The sequence below is a fragment of the Euprymna scolopes genome, chromosome 12 (assembly GCF_053919585.1).
Source record: "Euprymna scolopes isolate OS-2025 chromosome 12, ASM5391958v1, whole genome shotgun sequence".
In the NCBI taxonomy this organism is placed as follows: domain Eukaryota; kingdom Metazoa; phylum Mollusca; class Cephalopoda; order Sepiida; family Sepiolidae; genus Euprymna; species Euprymna scolopes.
The window spans coordinates 148,132,258-148,150,717 of NC_136493.1; the positions used below are offsets into that span (position 1 = coordinate 148,132,258).

The 18,460-nt window shown below is 37.2% G+C and overlaps 1 protein-coding gene across 2 annotated transcripts in view; it reads right to left on the reverse strand.

The window, feature by feature from the left end:
* The window catches only part of LOC145291537 (transcription initiation protein SPT3 homolog), a 440,277-nt gene that overhangs the window by 62,234 nt on the left and 359,583 nt on the right, over positions 1–18,460 (reverse strand). For both annotated transcript variants that reach the window (XM_080137540.1, XM_080137541.1), the window contains exons 5-6: positions 16,921–17,014; positions 15,508–15,588 (exon numbers count right to left, since the gene is read on the reverse strand). In XM_080137540.1, the coding sequence (XP_079993666.1) occupies positions 15,508–15,588; positions 16,921–17,014 (175 nt within the window). The remainder of the gene's footprint in view (positions 1–15,507; positions 15,589–16,920; positions 17,015–18,460) is intronic.

The window sequence follows — 18,460 nt, forward strand, 5'->3', positions numbered from 1 at the left end:
CTCGTGATGAAGAAGAGAAAGCTCGTGATGAAGGAGAGAGAGAGTAAGAGAGGGGGAGGCAAAGTGGAGGTAAAGATAGAATGAAGAGAAAGAGATAGCAAGGAACAAAATAAGAGAGAGACAAAGAAAGCTCATTAAGTCTTAATATAAGTTTCATTCATCGCTTAACTGCACATGCCAAGCACATTGTTACGATGCCGCAGTGCACAGTCTTACAACGACATCGACAGATTTGTCAGTCTATAAAAAGTCGGAAGCAAAGGAGACAATAAAAAAAGCAACAGGGTAACTTTCCACCAAGCCGACACACATCTCCACAAGCAGATTTAATTCCTCATCTGTTCATCTGCCAAATTTGTTTATAAGCACAACTGGCATGTTAAGTTGTGCACCGAATGTGCAGTGACCAATGAGTGCACTTTGACATGTTTGGAGGAATGCACCTTATGGCAGCGCGCCCCACCCTCACCTCTCTACACTAGATTTGACGAGGAGGAGGTGTTGGTGGTGGTTATAATGAATATCATGAGGTGAGCAATAAGGGAAAGTAAATACGGCAATGTTGTTTGATATTTCATATCATTAGGACACCACCCTCAATGAGTGTCGGACGGAAGTGGAAAAACGAAAGGCGGTAGAATTAAGCGTCGGAGTTTGCCGACAAACCACAATACCACAACATGGAACTCCCCCGCCCCTCCCCATATACACACACTCAGAGAAACGGATGGTGCAGATGTAGCTAAGAAAATATACCAAGATGCGTGCTTTTTAACTTGTTCCAGAGTTGCCTTAATTCATAAGACAGTTTTTCCCTTGTTGGAGTATGTAAAGAAAGGAATGCTAATTAAATGGATGATCAGCAGTTAACTAGAATAAAACAGGAGAGAGTGGGAGGGGGGGGTATTAGAAAATATTTCTTTTTAACAAGGATCAATGAGAGAGAGAGAGAGAGAGAGAGAAAACACTAAAAATTGCCAAATGAGAGGAAACCGGAAGTGATGAGATGGGAGAAAGATAGAAATAGAAAGGAAAAGAAGGGGAGGAGACAAAAAACAGATTGGGAGGGGGAAAGAGGAAAAATGAAAGAAAAAAGAATGAGCAAAAGCGAGAAGCAGGAGATGATGGAGAGATGGAATGGAGACGAGGCTAAGATGAAGAGAAAGAGGGGGAGAGAGGAGAGAGAAAGAGGCGAGGGGGGAGAGGAGAGAGAAAGAGGCGAGGGGGGAGAGGAGAGAGAAAGAGGCGAGGGGGGAGAGGAGAGAGAAAGAGGCGGGGGGAGAGGAGAAAGAAAGAGGCGAGGGGAGAGGAGAGAGAAAGAGGCGAGGGGGAGAAAGAGGCGAAGGGGAGAAAGAGGCGAGGGGGAGAAAGAGGCGAGGGGGAGAAAGAGGCGAGGGGGAGAAAGAGGCGAGGGGGAGAAAGAGGCGAGGGGGAGAAAGAGGCGAGGGGGAGAAAGAAAGAGGGGGAGAAAGAAAGAGGGGGAGAAAGAAAGAGGCGAGGGGGGAGAGAAAGAGGCGAGGGAGGGGGGAGAGAAAGAGGCGAGGGAGGGGGGAGAGAAAGAGGCGAGGGGGGGGGAGAAAGATACGAGGGGGAATAGACGAGGGGTAGGGGAAGAGACGAGGGGGGGGATGAAAGAGGCGAGGGGGGGGATGAAAGAGGCGAGGGGGAGGAGAGAAGAATTGGCGAAGAGCAGAAAAGGTGAGGGGGAGGAGAAGAGAAGAAGCGGCGAGGGGGAGGAGAAGAGAAGAAGTGGCGAGGGGGAGGAGGAGAGAAAAAGTGGCAAGGGGGAGGAGGAGAGAAAAAGTGGCAAGGGGGAGGAGGAGAGAAGAAGAGGCGAAAGGGAGGAGGAGAGAAGAAGAGGCGAAAGGGAGGAGGAGAGAAGAAGTGGCGAAAGGGAGGAGGAGAGAAGAAGTGGCGAAAGGGAGGAGGAGAGAAGAAGTGGCGAAAGGGAGGAGGAGAGAAGAAGTGGCGAAAGGGAGGAGGAGAGAAGTGGCGAAAGTGAGGAGGAGAGAAGAAGTGGCGAAAGGGAGGAGGAGAGAAGAAGTGGCGAAAGGGAGGAGGAGAGAAGAAGTGGCGAAAGGGAGGAGGAGAGAAGAAGTGGCGAAAGGGAGGAGGAGAGAAGAAGTGGCGAAAGGGAGGAAGAGAGAAGAAGAGGCAAGGGGGAGGAGGAGAGAAGAAAAGGTGAGGGAAGAGAAAGAAAAGAAAAGACAAATGGAAAAACCGACGGTAGGTGGAGAGAAAAGACACAGTGGCAAATGAAATTTATAATTTACAGAGAGAAAGAAAAGAAATAGTTCAAAGTAACTAAGTCTGGTGGTGGGACAGGGGAAGAAGAAAGAAGGGCACGAAAGAAGAAAGAGAAAGTGAACAGAGGAAAGAAGGGAAACAGGAGAAAGCGGGAGAAGGGGGACAGAGAGAGAGAAAGAGTGTGTGTTTATCCAATTAGAAACGTTACGATCTACAGACCTAACAAACTTTTCTTTTTTTAACTTTCATGTACTAATGTTAATGAGTGCTGATGGAAAGTAAAACGGATTAAAAAAAACTTTCCAAAGGGTTGCTAATGATTCAGTAGACTGAGCCTCAGACAACAACAAACTTCATGTTGTGCCACAAAGTTTTCAGCTTGAAAAACTAACCCCACCTCCTTTTTTTTTTAATTTTTTTATTTATTTTTTTTTTTTTAGTTTTGCACTTAATGTTTTGTCTTGTCTGCTTTACACCATTGCCACCATTTTTGGGTGGCATTTTTGCCGAAACACAATACCTATTCTACTAGTAAACTTTCTACTTTATCCATAGTTGGTAGAGAGGGGGGGGATCGAGTGTTCATACAAGTGATGGCATGATTCCGTACTAAATTCGCGATTCCAATACAATTACCGATTCCGTACTAAATTCGCGAATCCGATACAATTACCGATTCCGTACTAAATTGCTGACACCGATTATTTATAAATCTCTACATATTTAACTAGAGTTATTTTTTTCCAATTACCGTAACTAGACATCTTAAATGTGCATAAATTTTGACAAACATAAAATAACAATTGTATGGGATTGATTTATTGATTTTAGTTTTACTGCTAGTTTAAAATCAATAAATATTTATTATTTTATTATTACTACCTCCAGTGGAGGATTTTGTTTTAGACAAAATCAAATACAACAAGATAAAGAAATTGTTTTCCGCACTGGAAAATAGGTACACTTTTTCTGATTCCGACACCAATTCCAAGACTTCCAAATGTTCCGATTTTTCTGATTCCGCTTAATCGTCCCAACACTAGTTCATATCTTCCCAAAGGTATTCGAGTTTAGCTAAAGACAACAGATCTTGAATGCCTACAGAAGAGAGCTTTGATGCCTATTAGACACAAGTGTCTAAGGTTTCTCTGTACAGGGGTTTGTCAGAACAGCCTTAGATAAGGATACTTCACCCTACAAATAAACCCTGACAAAGTATTTATTATTATATAAAAAGAACTGTGTGTGTGTGTGTGTGAGTGAGAGAGAGTTCCCTATGGAGTCCTAAACAGCTGGGCTGATTTTTTTTTTTTTTTTTTGTAATTTCGCACAACAGTACTTTATGTGTCTGGCAGTGTTCTTAGATAGGTTTTGTATCAGAATGTCTTTGATAAGTATCGATAATCGAAAAAATCCGAGGAAAGAAGGAACAGATGATTTTTACTATATTTAACGCCTTACCCAACCTAACATCACAAGTGCATTTGAGAAGTAAAAAAGCTTTTTTTTTGGGGGGGGGATACAAGGATTCTATAAGTATTTTTCAGACTGAGTTCAAATATCTGTTGATATCTCTCCTTTAAGGATGAATTTACTTTCGGCAGCCTTGTAATTCTTGCTTCCCTTATTTTGTCCTTTAATCTTCACATTTCATGAGTGATTTTTCTGACAAAGGAGGAAAAATTGCGATTTTCTGCATTGGAATCTATTCATTGCACACTTATCGTTGCTCATTTTTGACCTTGAAGTAGTATTTTTTTTTAGTCCCTTACATCAACTGACTTCATGCGATTTCCATTAAAAAAAAAAAAAGAAAGAGAAATTAATCAGAAGGTCAAATGACCAGAAAAGGTCGTTTTTTAAAATAGTTTGCTGTACAAAGAGTTAAGTTTAAAGAAAGCTGTTTAACAGATTTGAATGTTTTAACGGCTGTTTATCTATGTTGCATCAGTTACGGGAATCGAGGATCAGTGACGAATAAAATGAATCATGTAAAGTGTTGCGCTCATCAGATTCTCAAATTGCAAATGCACTCAATAAAAAGCACCGCACAATTTATACCGGTTATTAGATAAGTAAAAATTAAGAATGTTTACATGTTTCCGAATGTTGCACATTCCAAAAATAACACACGGAAGAAACGTTTCCACATACATAAGATGATTAAATTACCTCCTTTGTTATTCTTCCTAGTATTTCTCAATGTCATTTTACTTTACTAACATGAAAATTAACATGTTTCATTTTAGACATTACGTACACTGGAATGTTGGCATATTTTCTATGCTCGTAGATTCTCTCATCAGACTGTTTGCCTTTGGAATTCCCTCCATGCCCCGTTTCCCAGACGGTATCAAAAATGCAGAAATTTAAATGTAATCAAATATATGGCATAATTATATTAAAAAACTGGTTCATATTGGTTCATCAGCAACGTTGAGTCTGGTCTGTATGAAATGGGTGACCATCTAGGAATAGCACTTTATGTAGGAGGATGGCGACACCTCCTTTGCAAGAGTTGCAAACATCCAACATCATCTCCCCTAACGGAGACTGCTTGTAAATTTCATACTCCTCCTTTGGGGGAAGCCGGTTCAATTTGCCTAGGTTGAGTGCTGCTTCAGTAGTCAGTAAATATCTTGCTGCCCAATTCCCCACTAACCTTGGCTCCCCTATAAATCTGGTTCCCATCACAGTAACTAATTATGCTTAAGTGGTAATATGTATTGTTTGAAACAAAAAACAAAAAAAAATTTTTTGAAATAGATTACTCATGATCAGTTGGGTCATAACTACTATTACTAATTGGTTCATTCATAAAATGTGACATATACTTTACTGCACAGCTAAAAATAATAAATCTCTTTACGTTAATATTATTACTAGCAAGGTTACTCAGCATCGTCCGGTGTAAAAATGTAACATAACTTCTCTTACTTACCCCAGCCCATTCCTCTCTCTGAGCATATACACACAAATATATGAAGTCGACATAAGGGGTAAAACTATTAAAAAAATCCAAGTAAATTCCATTTAGATGATGATAACATTAAAAATCTCGTTTACATCATGATAACATTAAACATCTTCTGTCGATTAAAAAAGTACAAACTTTACGGGAGTTTGTTGAATATTTTTCAAATTTTAGCGAACCATGCAGACATTTGTGTTTTATATTCTAGATTATAGATAATAAGGAAATAAAGTGACCTTTTATTTTGCTGTTTAATCTACATATATGTTTACGGTGTGTGTGTACACACTATGTAAATTAGCTTTAAAATCTATAAATAACCAGAGAGATATTAAAAAATATTAATGAGTGCTTGAAGCAGCAGAGTGAGAGGAAGCGAGGGAAATAGACGAGAGAGAGAGAGAGAGAGAGAGACTTGTGACTTGGTCAGTTAATGATGAAATACGGCTAAGTACAACAAGTAAAACAGAATTTTCTTTTCAACATAACTTAATCCCAGAACCAAGGTATGTATTTACATGCATTTTGTGTAACAAAAGCATAAAAAAAACTTAAAGAAACAAACATTGATTGACTCACATTTAGTATAATAGCAAATAAAGCATCATGTTCAGTTTAATGCCCATTATAGCCAGATGTTGGCATTTGTTAGACAACTTTTAGAAACTGATTTCTAAACTAAACTCTTCCGGGACAGGTTTTTATTTAGCCCTCTTTCTCATAAATCCATTCTTATTTTCTTTCCATGTTTTTCCTTGTCAACTGACCCTGGTACCTCAACTGTTCTACATCTATTAAACCAGGAACTCTCATCCATTTATTTCAATGTGACTAGACAAATGAAGTCTCCTGATCTGCACACATCTCCCCATACTGTCCAGACTTAATCTTCCTCTGAAGTCATCAGATCTAAGCATGTTTTTAAAACTAATACACATCCATCATTTTCGTATCATTTCTATCCATACAATGCATGTGCTGAACTTTCTCTGGCCAAGTTTCACTTCCATATATCATTACACTGCATGCACATGGCTGATGGACTCTTGCATTTATCAACAGTGGTAATTCTCTGCTAATTAGTAATGACAGAAGTTCCATGTATTTTCTCTATCCACTTTTTTTTAAATCCCATCAAACAAAACTTTTTGTTAACTTCACAGTTTCATCATCCAAATAAATATCTGAGTTCTCATCCATTTCCATCGTCTTACGCTTCTTACAAACAAACTGGTTCTATTTCAACTGTAATTACACTTCACTTCTTGTCTACCCAATGCTTGCAATGCAAATTAAATTTTCCTTGGGATATAACACAAGCAAATGTGAAATATGTACAAATTTAGTTGCTTCAAATCTCCAAAATAATCAAGATTTGAAACCGTGTGTGATGTTGCTAACTTGGAGCCGTGATTTTGCGAGATTGAATTGATATCCAAAACAAACACTGATAGCAAATTTATCTGAACCTCTGAATTATGATTATTCAAAATCTGTTGGAAATGAAAAACGTTTGTCATCATGGATGCTATTGATGCAGAAGACAACTTTTCAACTAAAAATGCAGGCTTGAAATAAACGAAAAATTCTTACAAATGAAAATTAATCATACTTTAATGCAATAATTTTTAAATACACACACAAACCTAAAAATTGGATAAAATCTCGTTACCTTACAAAAATGTACGAAATGGCAGAGAAACACAACTTTGTTCATATTTTAGTCATTTCAACAGTTAACACATTGAACTTTCTTAATATCTGGGCAGGAGCTGATAGAAGTAGCCTTGACAGAGTTCAAAATAGATTTTGTAGCATAGTGGGGGAGGGCTTATCTTTTACCTGCAACCTCTTTCCCACAGAAAAGTCGTTGCGAGCCTGTCTCTGCTTTATCGTTATTGTCATGGCAAGTGCTCATCTGAGCTCCAATCTATGTTTCCCCCTTGGCCTGACTTTCACAAAAAACACTTGTCTATCTGAAACCACTATCAATAATTTCCTCCATTCTTTATCTGTGCCTAAACCTAAATATACATTCCATGAACAAAACTGCTTTCTTAGAACTGCACGCTTGTGGAATTCTCTTCCGTTTTTCTGCTTTCCAGCTGACTACAATATGGTCGTCTTCAAGTCCAACGTAAACAATTTCTTGATGAGCAGTTCCCCTTAAATAATCCAATTCACCAAATTTCCATGACTAACAATTGCTACAACATTTTCCCACTGACTACTATACACTCATTAACCCTCATATTCGTGGCCTCGATGAGTGGTGACTTCTTTGTAAAAGAAAACAAAAAAAAAACATGATTCATAGCACAGTAGAGATCACACTAAGTTTTTATTTTAATAGAAAATCAATAAATGTTTTATTTTATAGCAAGCCCCACTCTCCCAAATGGTTTACTTCTACTTGTACAGCTGCCATTGTGCAAAGGTAGCATACATACCACAGATTTAACCGACATAAGTCTAGTTCAAACAGACAGAAGTATATAAAAGCCAGAAATAACTAAGAAAGAAATAGCGACAGCTAAGAGAGAATTTACTGAAACCACTTAAAAACGCATTGAAGCACAGAAATTAGGAACTCGTGACTTCTGGAGAATCTACAACAGTGTAATAAATAATGGGCAATCAACAATTCCCACACTAACTAACAATCATGAAGTTGTTTACTCAGCAACCGAGAAGGCTAACATGCTTGCGAGTCAGTTTGCCTCCAACTCCACACTTGACCCTGCTAACCACCCCCTTCCTGACTTTCCTTTGTGGACAGACGCCACAATAGACGATCTGAAAATCACCCCTTCTCAGATGAATGCTATCATAAAAAGTCTTGACACTTCAAAAGCATATAGACCTGATCTTATCCCGGCAGTGCTATTAAAAAAGTAGCTCCAGTTCTCTCCAAACTCTACAACAAATACCTTAATGAATCTTGCTTTCCTGCCTGCTGGAAAACTGCTTCTGTGGTACCAGTTTTCAAGAATTCTGGCGAAAGAATTGACCCAGTAAATTATCGCCCCATTAGCTTCCTCTCACTTTTTGCCAAAATATTTGAGTCCATAATTAACCAAGCTCTAATCCATCACCTTACAGATGCTAAACTTCTGACTAACCAACAATATGGATTTAGGCAAGCCCATTCCACAGCAGACATCCTCACTGTAATCTCTGAACATATATACCATTCACTGGACAAAGCGGGGGAGGGTAGAGCGGTAGCTCTAGATATATCTAAGGCTTTTGGCAGGGTATGGTATAAAGGTCTTCTCAGGAAAACCAGGTCATACGGTATCACTGGAAGAATACTTAACATAATTAAATCCTTCTTAGATAAGAGAAAAATCCAGGTTGTCCTCAATGGTCATACATTTAAACAATATGATATAATTGCGGGAGTGCCTCAAGGGTCTATCCTTGGACCTCTATTGTTCCTAATATTCATTAATGACCTCCCTGACAAAATTGTCTGTGAAATGCGTATATATGCTGATGACACCACTGTCTATAACCGACATGACAAGAAAACAAATGAACACATAGCTAAAGAAATGGCAGAAACACTAGAGGAAGACCTCCAATCTGTAGTGGAATGGGGACAAAAATGGTTGGTCACGTTCAATGCCGCCAAGACTAAACTGGTTTCCTTCAATAATTACAAGAAACACTCTCTACCACCTATAGCAATGGCCAACGACTCTTTATCTGAGAGTACATCTTTCAAACTCCTCAGCCTAACGTTCACAAGAAACATGAGTTGGAACAATTACATTGAGAGCATTGCCAGGACCGTTGCGAAAAAGGTAGGTTCTCTCTACTGTGCTAGAAAGATACTAATGCCCAAAAGTATCCTGTACCTCTATAAGGCCACCATTCGCCCATGTATGGAGTATTGTTGTCATATTTGGGCTGGTGCATCTGCTACTAGACTCTCGCTTCTAGACAAGGTTCAAAAGAGAGTTGCCAATATGATAGGTCTTGAACTGTCATCTAAGCTTAATCCCCTGTCCCATCGACGAAATGTAGCATCCCTCTGCCTGTTCTACAAGTACTTTAACGGTGAATGCTCCAACGAACTGCAAGCACTTGTACCCCCTCGACGTAAATACCCCCAACAAACCCGACAAACAGCTAAATCCCACCCCTTCACAGTAGAGATCCATAGATGTAAGAGAGACATCTACTACAATTATTTTCTTCCCCAGAAGCGCTAGACTTTGGAATTCCCTTCTGGGTTCCTGCGTCCCCAACTGTACTGACATGCAGAAGTTCAAGTGTAACATGAACAGACATCTTGATGCCCAACTCCCCACATAGTACCCCTGTAGCTTATGTTCCTGATAGTAGCCCCCTACACCAAAGTGGCAATGTGCCTTGTTTGGGGTGAAAATGTAATAACAAAAATAAATAAATAAAAATAAAAACTCTGATCTGATCGACGTAAAAACAGACAGAAACAATCATAAGGCAAAAATTGAATTCATTAAGTCTTGGACTCGTTTTGTAAAAGACAACTTAAAACTAAGTCCATTATATTCATGAGTGGCCTCCCCCTTTTATTTTTAAATGCAACTATTTGTATATGTATAGAGCCACGGAATATTATGGGTCACATTAAGTTGAAAAACAACATTAAGAAATAAATTGTCCATCACAAGAGACAACCGGGAAAAAAAGACAAAAAAGAAAGAATTGTACATTTCAAAATAGAAAAAATTAATTTTTGTTAACATCAGAATTTTATGAAAGTAAACACCAAAAATATATGATTTATCACAAGTTGCAAGAAATTTGACTATATTGGCTGGTTTGTGATATCTGCAAGGTTAAGCTGAATACCAAAGTAGCTCCTGTTATCAAAAAGAGTTCTCAATTTGGTAAATTAATGCTTTCACTTATACTAGCGGGGGTACTCAGGTGTTTGGGGGTGTGTATGTGGGGGGGGGGGTAAAGAATAAGCGAATTAATAACCCTGTTTAAACTTTTTCAAGAAATCAGAAAAAACAAAACAAAAAAAAAACAATGGACGTAAAACTTCTTTAAATCAGATAAAAAAAAACAAAAAAAGGGAAAAAACAAAAAACAAAAAACAGTGAAAAGCGAAAAAAAAAATGGCATAAATAACCTCGTTTCAATATTAAATGTTTAAAAAATGGAGAAAAAAATATATCTGTTAACTGGGATGGAACCTGAAATCTTAAGATAACGACGCTGTCAATTAACCCATCGCACTATAGACGCGTGGGCGAAAGTAGGTCGGTTTTTATAGTACGAGGGGCGTGCAATAAGTAATGCTCCTGACCCACTTCCCATAGAAGTAGAGCAACGAAACTTGGCACAGTTATTAGTCTTTCTCTACATAGGAACCACCCAGAGTTATGCATTTCTCCCATTGTTTGATGCATCTCTGGAGACCGTTTTTGTACAACACCCCAGGTTGGTCCTCCAACCACGACGTGACTTCAGAAATCAAGACTGCATCATCTGGGAACACTTTCCTTTCAAAAACAACTTCATAGCTGGAAAGAGGTGAAAGTCAGAGTGTGCAAGGTCAGGAGAGTAGGGAGGATGGGGAAGGATTTCATAAGCATATGCCCGTGCTTCTGATCTGGCGACATGCGAGTCATGGATCGGAGCGTTGTCCTGCAGGAGGAGGGTACCTTTGCTGATCTTGCCCCGCCTCTTGATTTTTATAGCTGCCCTTAATTTCCTCAAAAGTGAAGCATAATAGGATCCTGTAATTGTGGTACCCTTTGCCAGGAAATCTGTCATCACTACTTCGTCCTGGTCCCAGAAGACTGTAAGCATTACCTTGCCAGCGGATGGCTGCACACTTGCCTTCTTTGGAGATGGTGAGTCCAAGTGCTTCCACTGCATTGACTGGGCTTTGGTCTCTGGATCATAGTGATGGACCCAGGTTTCATCCTATGTAATCAGTCTTTTGAAAAACTTTGACTCATCTTCTTGGCACATCTCCAAATTCATCCTCGAGCACTCAACGCGTTCTCGCTTCTGGAATGGTGTGAGCAACCTGGGAATCCATCTGGCAGACACCTTATGCATATGCAAATGGTCATGAATGATAGTTTCCACAGACCTTGTACTAATCTTGACATCTTGGGCTATTTGGCGAATAGTAATGCGCCAATCTTCCAAAATGTCAGCCTCAACTTGACGGACAGATGCCTCATCAATGGTAGAAGTGGGACGACCAGATCTGGGAGCTGTTTCCACAGACTTCCGGCCATGTTTGCATTCACGATGCCAGCGTTTTACAAGGTCATATTATGGGGCATTATCACCATAAGTTTCTTTCATTTCATCAAAAGTCTCCTGTAGTGTGCGTCCTTTCAAATACAAAAACCGGATCACTGCTCGACATTCAACAGGCTCGATTTCACACCTGACTCAGTTCAAACACCTATAAAACAGAAACTACAATTTGTTCAAAGCTGTAATTTGCCACATAACCCATAGAGATATAAATCATTCCACATGCAAAATTTCAGTTAGATCAGACAACTGGAAATGGGTCAGAGGTATTACTTATTGCACGCCCCTCGTATTTAAACAAATTCAAGTACGTCTTTTGCGCATGTCGTCGCATACGTAGAAGCCATCTTGTCATGAAGATGCAATTTTTTTTACCCCTCCTGGTAAAAACGGGTCTGGTTGAGGGTGAAGGAATTAATGTTTTGGGCCAATTTTTCGATATTTGTCGGGTGAAGATTAGAGCTTCAAAACGATACCTATCTGGTGAAAATCCATGGCTTGTGTTGAAAGTTTTGTGGGACATACAAACACACATACATACACACACATTTTTGCTTTTATATATAAAACTAGCGGGGATACCCGGTGTTGGGCAGGTGTTTGGAGGTGTGTGTGGTTTTGAGTAAATCAAAAGTCGTGTGTGTGTGTGTGGGGGGGGGGGTAAAATAAAAAATCGAACCCGAACCCTTGAGGCAAAGATGGAAATTAAAGTGTGAAAAAAAAAGTGCAACGTTAACCATTGGGCCACCGCGACATACTAACAGAAACACGTTTGAATTTACTTAATTACTTAGAATTGGCAAGTGCACGTTTTAATGACTTAATGAGGTCAACTTTGACTGCGGGACAGTATTTTAGTTACTGCGGGAACGCTTTTTTTATTTTTATTTTCCCAAGATGTTGGGGGGGGGGGCAGCTCCCCATAAAAAGGGGATTGTCCAAACTGAATAGCAATTGTCTGATATAAGGAAAATATTTCCACATTGATCAAAGTTGATTGGTTTCGGACATTTCTGGCGATCGAGCCCGGAAAAATACCGCCAGAATTAGTGTCGCTTTTATTATACGAAAAAGCCTAATCCACATGCGGCGAGCGAAAAATGTTGAATATTTATCTTCCCAAAGTTCAGCAAATTAAATAGACAGGCGAGCTCCATTGTTAACTCGGAGATATTATGATTTATATGTGATATAAAAAGTTTTAAGTTGTGAGCCGACCGACCGCTTCTCAGAAAAAAAGCCTTTATTGGACATATACAAAAAGCGAACATACATGCACACATTTTCACTTTTATATATATATATAGACTGGGGGGGGATACCCGGCGTGGCCCGGGTGTTTGTAGGTGTGTGTGTGTTGGCGGGGGGGGGGGTGATCAAAACAACAAAAAAAAAAACGTTGGCCAAGTGTTTGGAGGTGTAAAAGAAAAAAAAGTTTTAGTAGGAAAGTGGGCTTGAACCCCAAACCTTTGATGTGGAGGTGGAAATGAAATGTAAAAAAACCCTGGGACCTAAGCATCTCGGCCACAAGAGAAGAGGAATGATAGCATCTTAATTTAACGTTTATAAAATGAAATTAACAGATGTGAGAAACTTAAGTCGCGTGATGTTTGACCTTGAAACATGACGCGGCTGCAAGCCAGTTTTCGCTTGTTTTATACTGAAAACGAAAGAAACATGCGGCAATCGAAATATCTGGAAAATATAGCGCGTGAAAGTCGGGATAATTAAATACACACGCGATCCTCATTCTCAAGTCGTAGATATTATCATTTAGATGTGATATAAAAAGTTTTAAGAAGAAGCAAGCCGAGCGAGATGTCCAACGAAAAAAGCCTTTTGCAAACATACACAAAAAGCGAACATACATACATACACACATTTTCGCTTCTTCCAAACATTTCAGGTTTTAAATTATGGTAACTCAATTCAATAGCAGAGCAAAAATAATTTTACTCACTAAATTTTAACTTGCATTTCTTTTGTGAAAACCCTACATTACACAACTATATTGATGAGTAGCTCTTCTCTTTTAAGATAGGACTATTTGTATATCTATAAAGTTGCGTTTTATTTTTTTCTTGTTTGGACATTGATATTAAAACAAACTTCGTAATATACTCAGTCATGGGTATGCAAGCGATTACATGAAGGTTAACTAATTTGCATATTCCTTTGAAAAACGAGCGTTGTTTTTTATGGTTTCTTATTAGATAAGTTTTGTTTCACTATTACGCTGAAATCTATTTTTGCATAGTTTCTACATTCTGCATAACTGCATAGAATTTAAGATGAAAATGTTCTAACATACAGAAATATATATATATTATATACACAAAAGTGACCTTGTCGGTGGGTGTGCTAAAATTCTCTACCAAACTCCTCTCTGAATATTTGGTCTAAATGATTGAAATTTGGTATATAGTGTTGAACCTGTATGCTAATTTCGATTTGGTCTTTAGCTAGTAAAAACTACTAAGGAGTAACCTCGCTTGAAGTAACTTGGAAGAAAAAAACAAAAAAAATAATGACACAAGAGAAAGAATTGTACATTTGTAAAGAGAAGAAAAGGTCAAATTTTGTTTTCATTGAAATTTTATCAGAATAATTTGTTAGAAATAAATATTGTCCTTCAACATAATTTGCCAAGTAAAATAAATTTATATAAATAAATAAATAAAAGAAAATAATTTGTTGCTTACATTAATTTTTATGAATAATTAAAATGACGTTTTTTATTGGTTAAAATCAAAAGCTGTCTTTTGTGCCTGTATTAATTAAGTAGACTTTTTTTTTTATTTTATTAGTCCATCTAAAAAATCTTTCAATAAGAAAAGTCAACAAAACTCTTCCTAAAAAAAGACAGTACTTTAAAAAGGTGTCGCTATTATCAACGCTTTTTAAAATGAAGAACTTACTTTGAAACAACTATATTTCAAAAGAAAGATAAGAGAAGACCAAAGCTAAGTGTTGATATAATTGTACTTTATTTGAGTATCTATTTATATATAAGATTGTTGATTTATTTTTTTTTAGCGATTCCGTAGTATTTTTTCTCACTGAGCAATTTTTAAGAGAGAAGTTATTTGCCCTTTGTTTACATTCTAGTCGCCCCTCCCCCTCCATTTGGGAAGTATCATTTATAATTATTAATAAATATATTTTAAAATACTTTTTAAATATATATTATTAACAATAATGATATGGATAACTTACTTTTATGCATGTAAAAATATTTCAAAATTTTTTTAAATATTTAAAATTATATATATAATTTTTTTATATAAATATAGTCATATCTTGCTATGATGTGCAGACCGTTTCAATCATCATTGATCTCATCAGCCAAGAAAAAATTGAAAATTAAAAAAAGTTGAAAATTAAAAAAGTTGAAAAACTTAATTTTAGAGGAGGAAATAATTTGCCATGTCATATGTATATATTTTCAGGTTTTATGATGTATCATACCTTTTCAGGTCTTATGATGTATCATACCTTTTCAGGTCTTATGATGTATCATACCTTTTCAGGTTAAATCCATTAATTTCGGAAAAAGTTTGTATTTTTCAAGTTCGTTATGTCTTCAAATATTTATTCATTATGTTTGGTTTCATTATTTTGTAAAAGTAAAATGTTTTTGATTTGACTTTGCAGAACATGATTGAGTTTTGCGAAAGGAATGGAAAAAAAAAACAATATCAATATTTAGTGCATTTTTTTGGTAAGGAAGCCAGTATTATCAGACAGCCTGATTTATTAGCACCAGATGCCTTAATAGGTATTACCATTCTGGGCAAAGTGAACCTGAGAGCAATGGCAACTACGGGGCAACTTCAGTCCACACAGCATCTAAATGGGGCTTCACCACTGTCTTTTAAGGTTATACTGAGAACCTCTAGGCTGGTTTGTGATACCTATTTAATATAGAAATTAGGATATCCTATAACTTAAGAAACATCTGATTTTTCTCTAGAAATGCGATTGAATAAAGATTTATTATTACGTACCAGTTTGATCAAATGAAGCAATAAAATCATAACACAATTTTCGGCGTTTCTTTTGCGGCGGCTGAATTTGTTTTTCCCCAGCTGTAATGAAATAACATCAAAATAATAATAGGTTTACTAGATTTAACTTTAAATAAACTTAAAAATTTTTTTTTATTTCAATCAATATAGCGAAAAACAATGGTATCAAATGGTTAGAAAAAAAATGTAGCAACATTATATGTAGGTGTGTGAAAAAAATGTTATTTTCCATGAAAAGTTAAAATTAAGCAGAGAGTGGAAAATTCCATTAGGAGTTATTCAGTTACAGGCTCGAGAATTATTTTCTATTTGTTTATGTTGGACTTGAAGACGACAATATTGTAGTCAGCTGGAAAGCAAACCAGCAGAACAGATTGGAGCTCAGTCAAACACTTGCCATTAAAATAATGATAAAGCAGTGACAGGCTCACAACGTCTCTTCTGTGAGAAAGATTGCAGAGAAGAGAAAAGGGCATCAATTACGAGATCACAAAGACAGTTTTGAACTCTATCAAGGCAGGATAGGGGGTGCTGAGAAGCTCCTGTCCAGATGTGGCAACAGTACTCTATCCTAGGACGTACTTGGCTCTTATACAGGTAGAGAATTTCATCGACAGTGAGATATCTGCTGGAGCAGTAGAATGATCCAACCATTTTTCCATCGACATTGGCAACAGATTTGATGTATGCGCTCCATTTCAGATCAGGAGTGAAGTTTGTCCAAACATGGAATGTCCTCAAGGCGAGAGCCATTCATTTCAATCGGGGCAAATGGGGATCAGAGCGTTGATGATGGAAAGAGAGAAGCTTGGTTTTCGATACATTAAAATTAACCGGCCACCTTTTTCCCCCATTGCACCATGTGCCCAAGCTCAGAGGAGAGAGAATCAAAGAGATCTTGGCCATTTCCAGCTTTTGAAGTGTTGCCATAGATTGTGGTGTCATCTGCATAAATGTCTACGAATGATCTAAGAATGTGATTTTGGAGAACACTGATGAAGATCAGGAAGAGAGTTGGGCCTAAGATGGAAACTTGAGGATGTCAGCATTAATATTGTGAGCTTCTGATTTCTGCCGATCAGTCACTACTCTTATAAGAAAGAAAGTGTTCAATGATCGAAAAGACATTTCCAAAGTACCATAGCTGAAGATGTTGTGCAGTAGGCCTTTATGACATATCCTATCGAACGCCTATAAATTGCTAAAACTTGTTAATACATAAATGACAAAATACTCAGAACATTATAAATTTTGTGTAAAAAGCAAAAAGACAAAAAAGTAACGGATTTTATAAAAAGTGAAAATAGAATTAAGGAAGATTTGTAATGAAAAATTGGTTTCCACCCTTTCCCATAGGTGAGAAACAGCACCGACGGATGCTGAAACACTTACTACTTTCTGTTGAATCTTCATCATCCAAACCTCGAAGGACAGACGTCTTTAAATCTTTCAATTCCATGTAACGAAGAAGACGTCGTAATTTTACCTGAAAAATAATGAAAAACTCCATATTAGGAAAAACTTTAAAATAATTATACTTCATTTACTCACATAAAATTACTATACGAAAGTATAAATTTATGCGTAAACTTTAAGTATTTACTTCAAAAGTGCTCAATACGTAGGTAGAGCTAGTTAGTAATTTATAAAATATATATGGCGATTAAGCTACACTGAATATTCCGCGTTTCATCCACTCTAGGATTCAAACCCAGCGACACAAGTCATCTCTGGCTTGATTGGCAAGGACCGTATCCATTCGGCTACCATTAATCACATGAAATAATGTTGAAATAATGTTGAAATTTAAACATCTTATTTTTAAATGTTTTTTTATGTCAGTCAGAGTTATCTAATCATTATATGATGCTCTCTATATATATTTGCTAGTTGTCCCCTTTTATGAAATTATTAGATGTATTTTAAATCCTAACATTTATTTATAACATTTCTCCTATATATATTACTCTCATAAACAAATATAAACATGGACAGCTTTTATCAGAAATGTTTATTGTTATGCATATACGTTTATATATATATATATATATATCTCGGCTTGTGTTAAAGCATAGTTTTTAGATGTTTGCCCTTTTCTGCCACATAGAAAAATCTGTAAGCTGCCTCATTTCCATGCAGTTGTGGGTTAAACCTGGGCACACCCTTTTCACAGTGGATTCATGTGTGGCAAGTTAGTGTCTTTTCAGGAGGACATTGCATATCATCAATCGATTTCTCTTGACGTTATCAGCCCACATGCTTTTACTTTCCTGCTAAAATTGATTCTCCTGATTTGTCTCATTTCCATTCTTCACCTTTAGGAGTGAGGGGGGCATAAGAAGAGAAAAATATGCGACAGGGAATGGATAGAGTTGCCTGTCTCACATCCATTCAAGTTCTAAACGTGGGCGTTCAAAGAAGGTGGAGGATTTGTCAAGCCCTTCTGTCTTATAACCTCGCCATGAGCTCTGGTATACAATATGTGTGTATATATGTGTGTATATATATATATATATATTTGTACAAAAAAAAAGAAAAGAAAAAAGTATTTTCAAAAAACGTAATTTTTTTAAGTATAACTTAATATTTGTTACATGTTTAGTTAATTTTGTTAAGAAAAAAAAATGGATGCAGTTTTGTTTTACTCTGACCATATTTAAATCTTTGTCAGTCTTCATAATTCTTTTGATAGTTTTGTTACTGTGTAACATATGTCGGACCTTGTGGGCCACCATTACATATATCAGACTCCCCATAATGTCAGAAGAATAACTGTACACATGTCATTAGCCCTTATTCTTGATATGGAAAAAAAAAAGAGAAACACGTACGATCAGCAACAAAGATTTGGATTTTAATGTTGATTAAAATTTTAGATCATTGCACAGGGTCATCTTGATGACACACCTATGCCTAAAGAAGAGAAAGACAT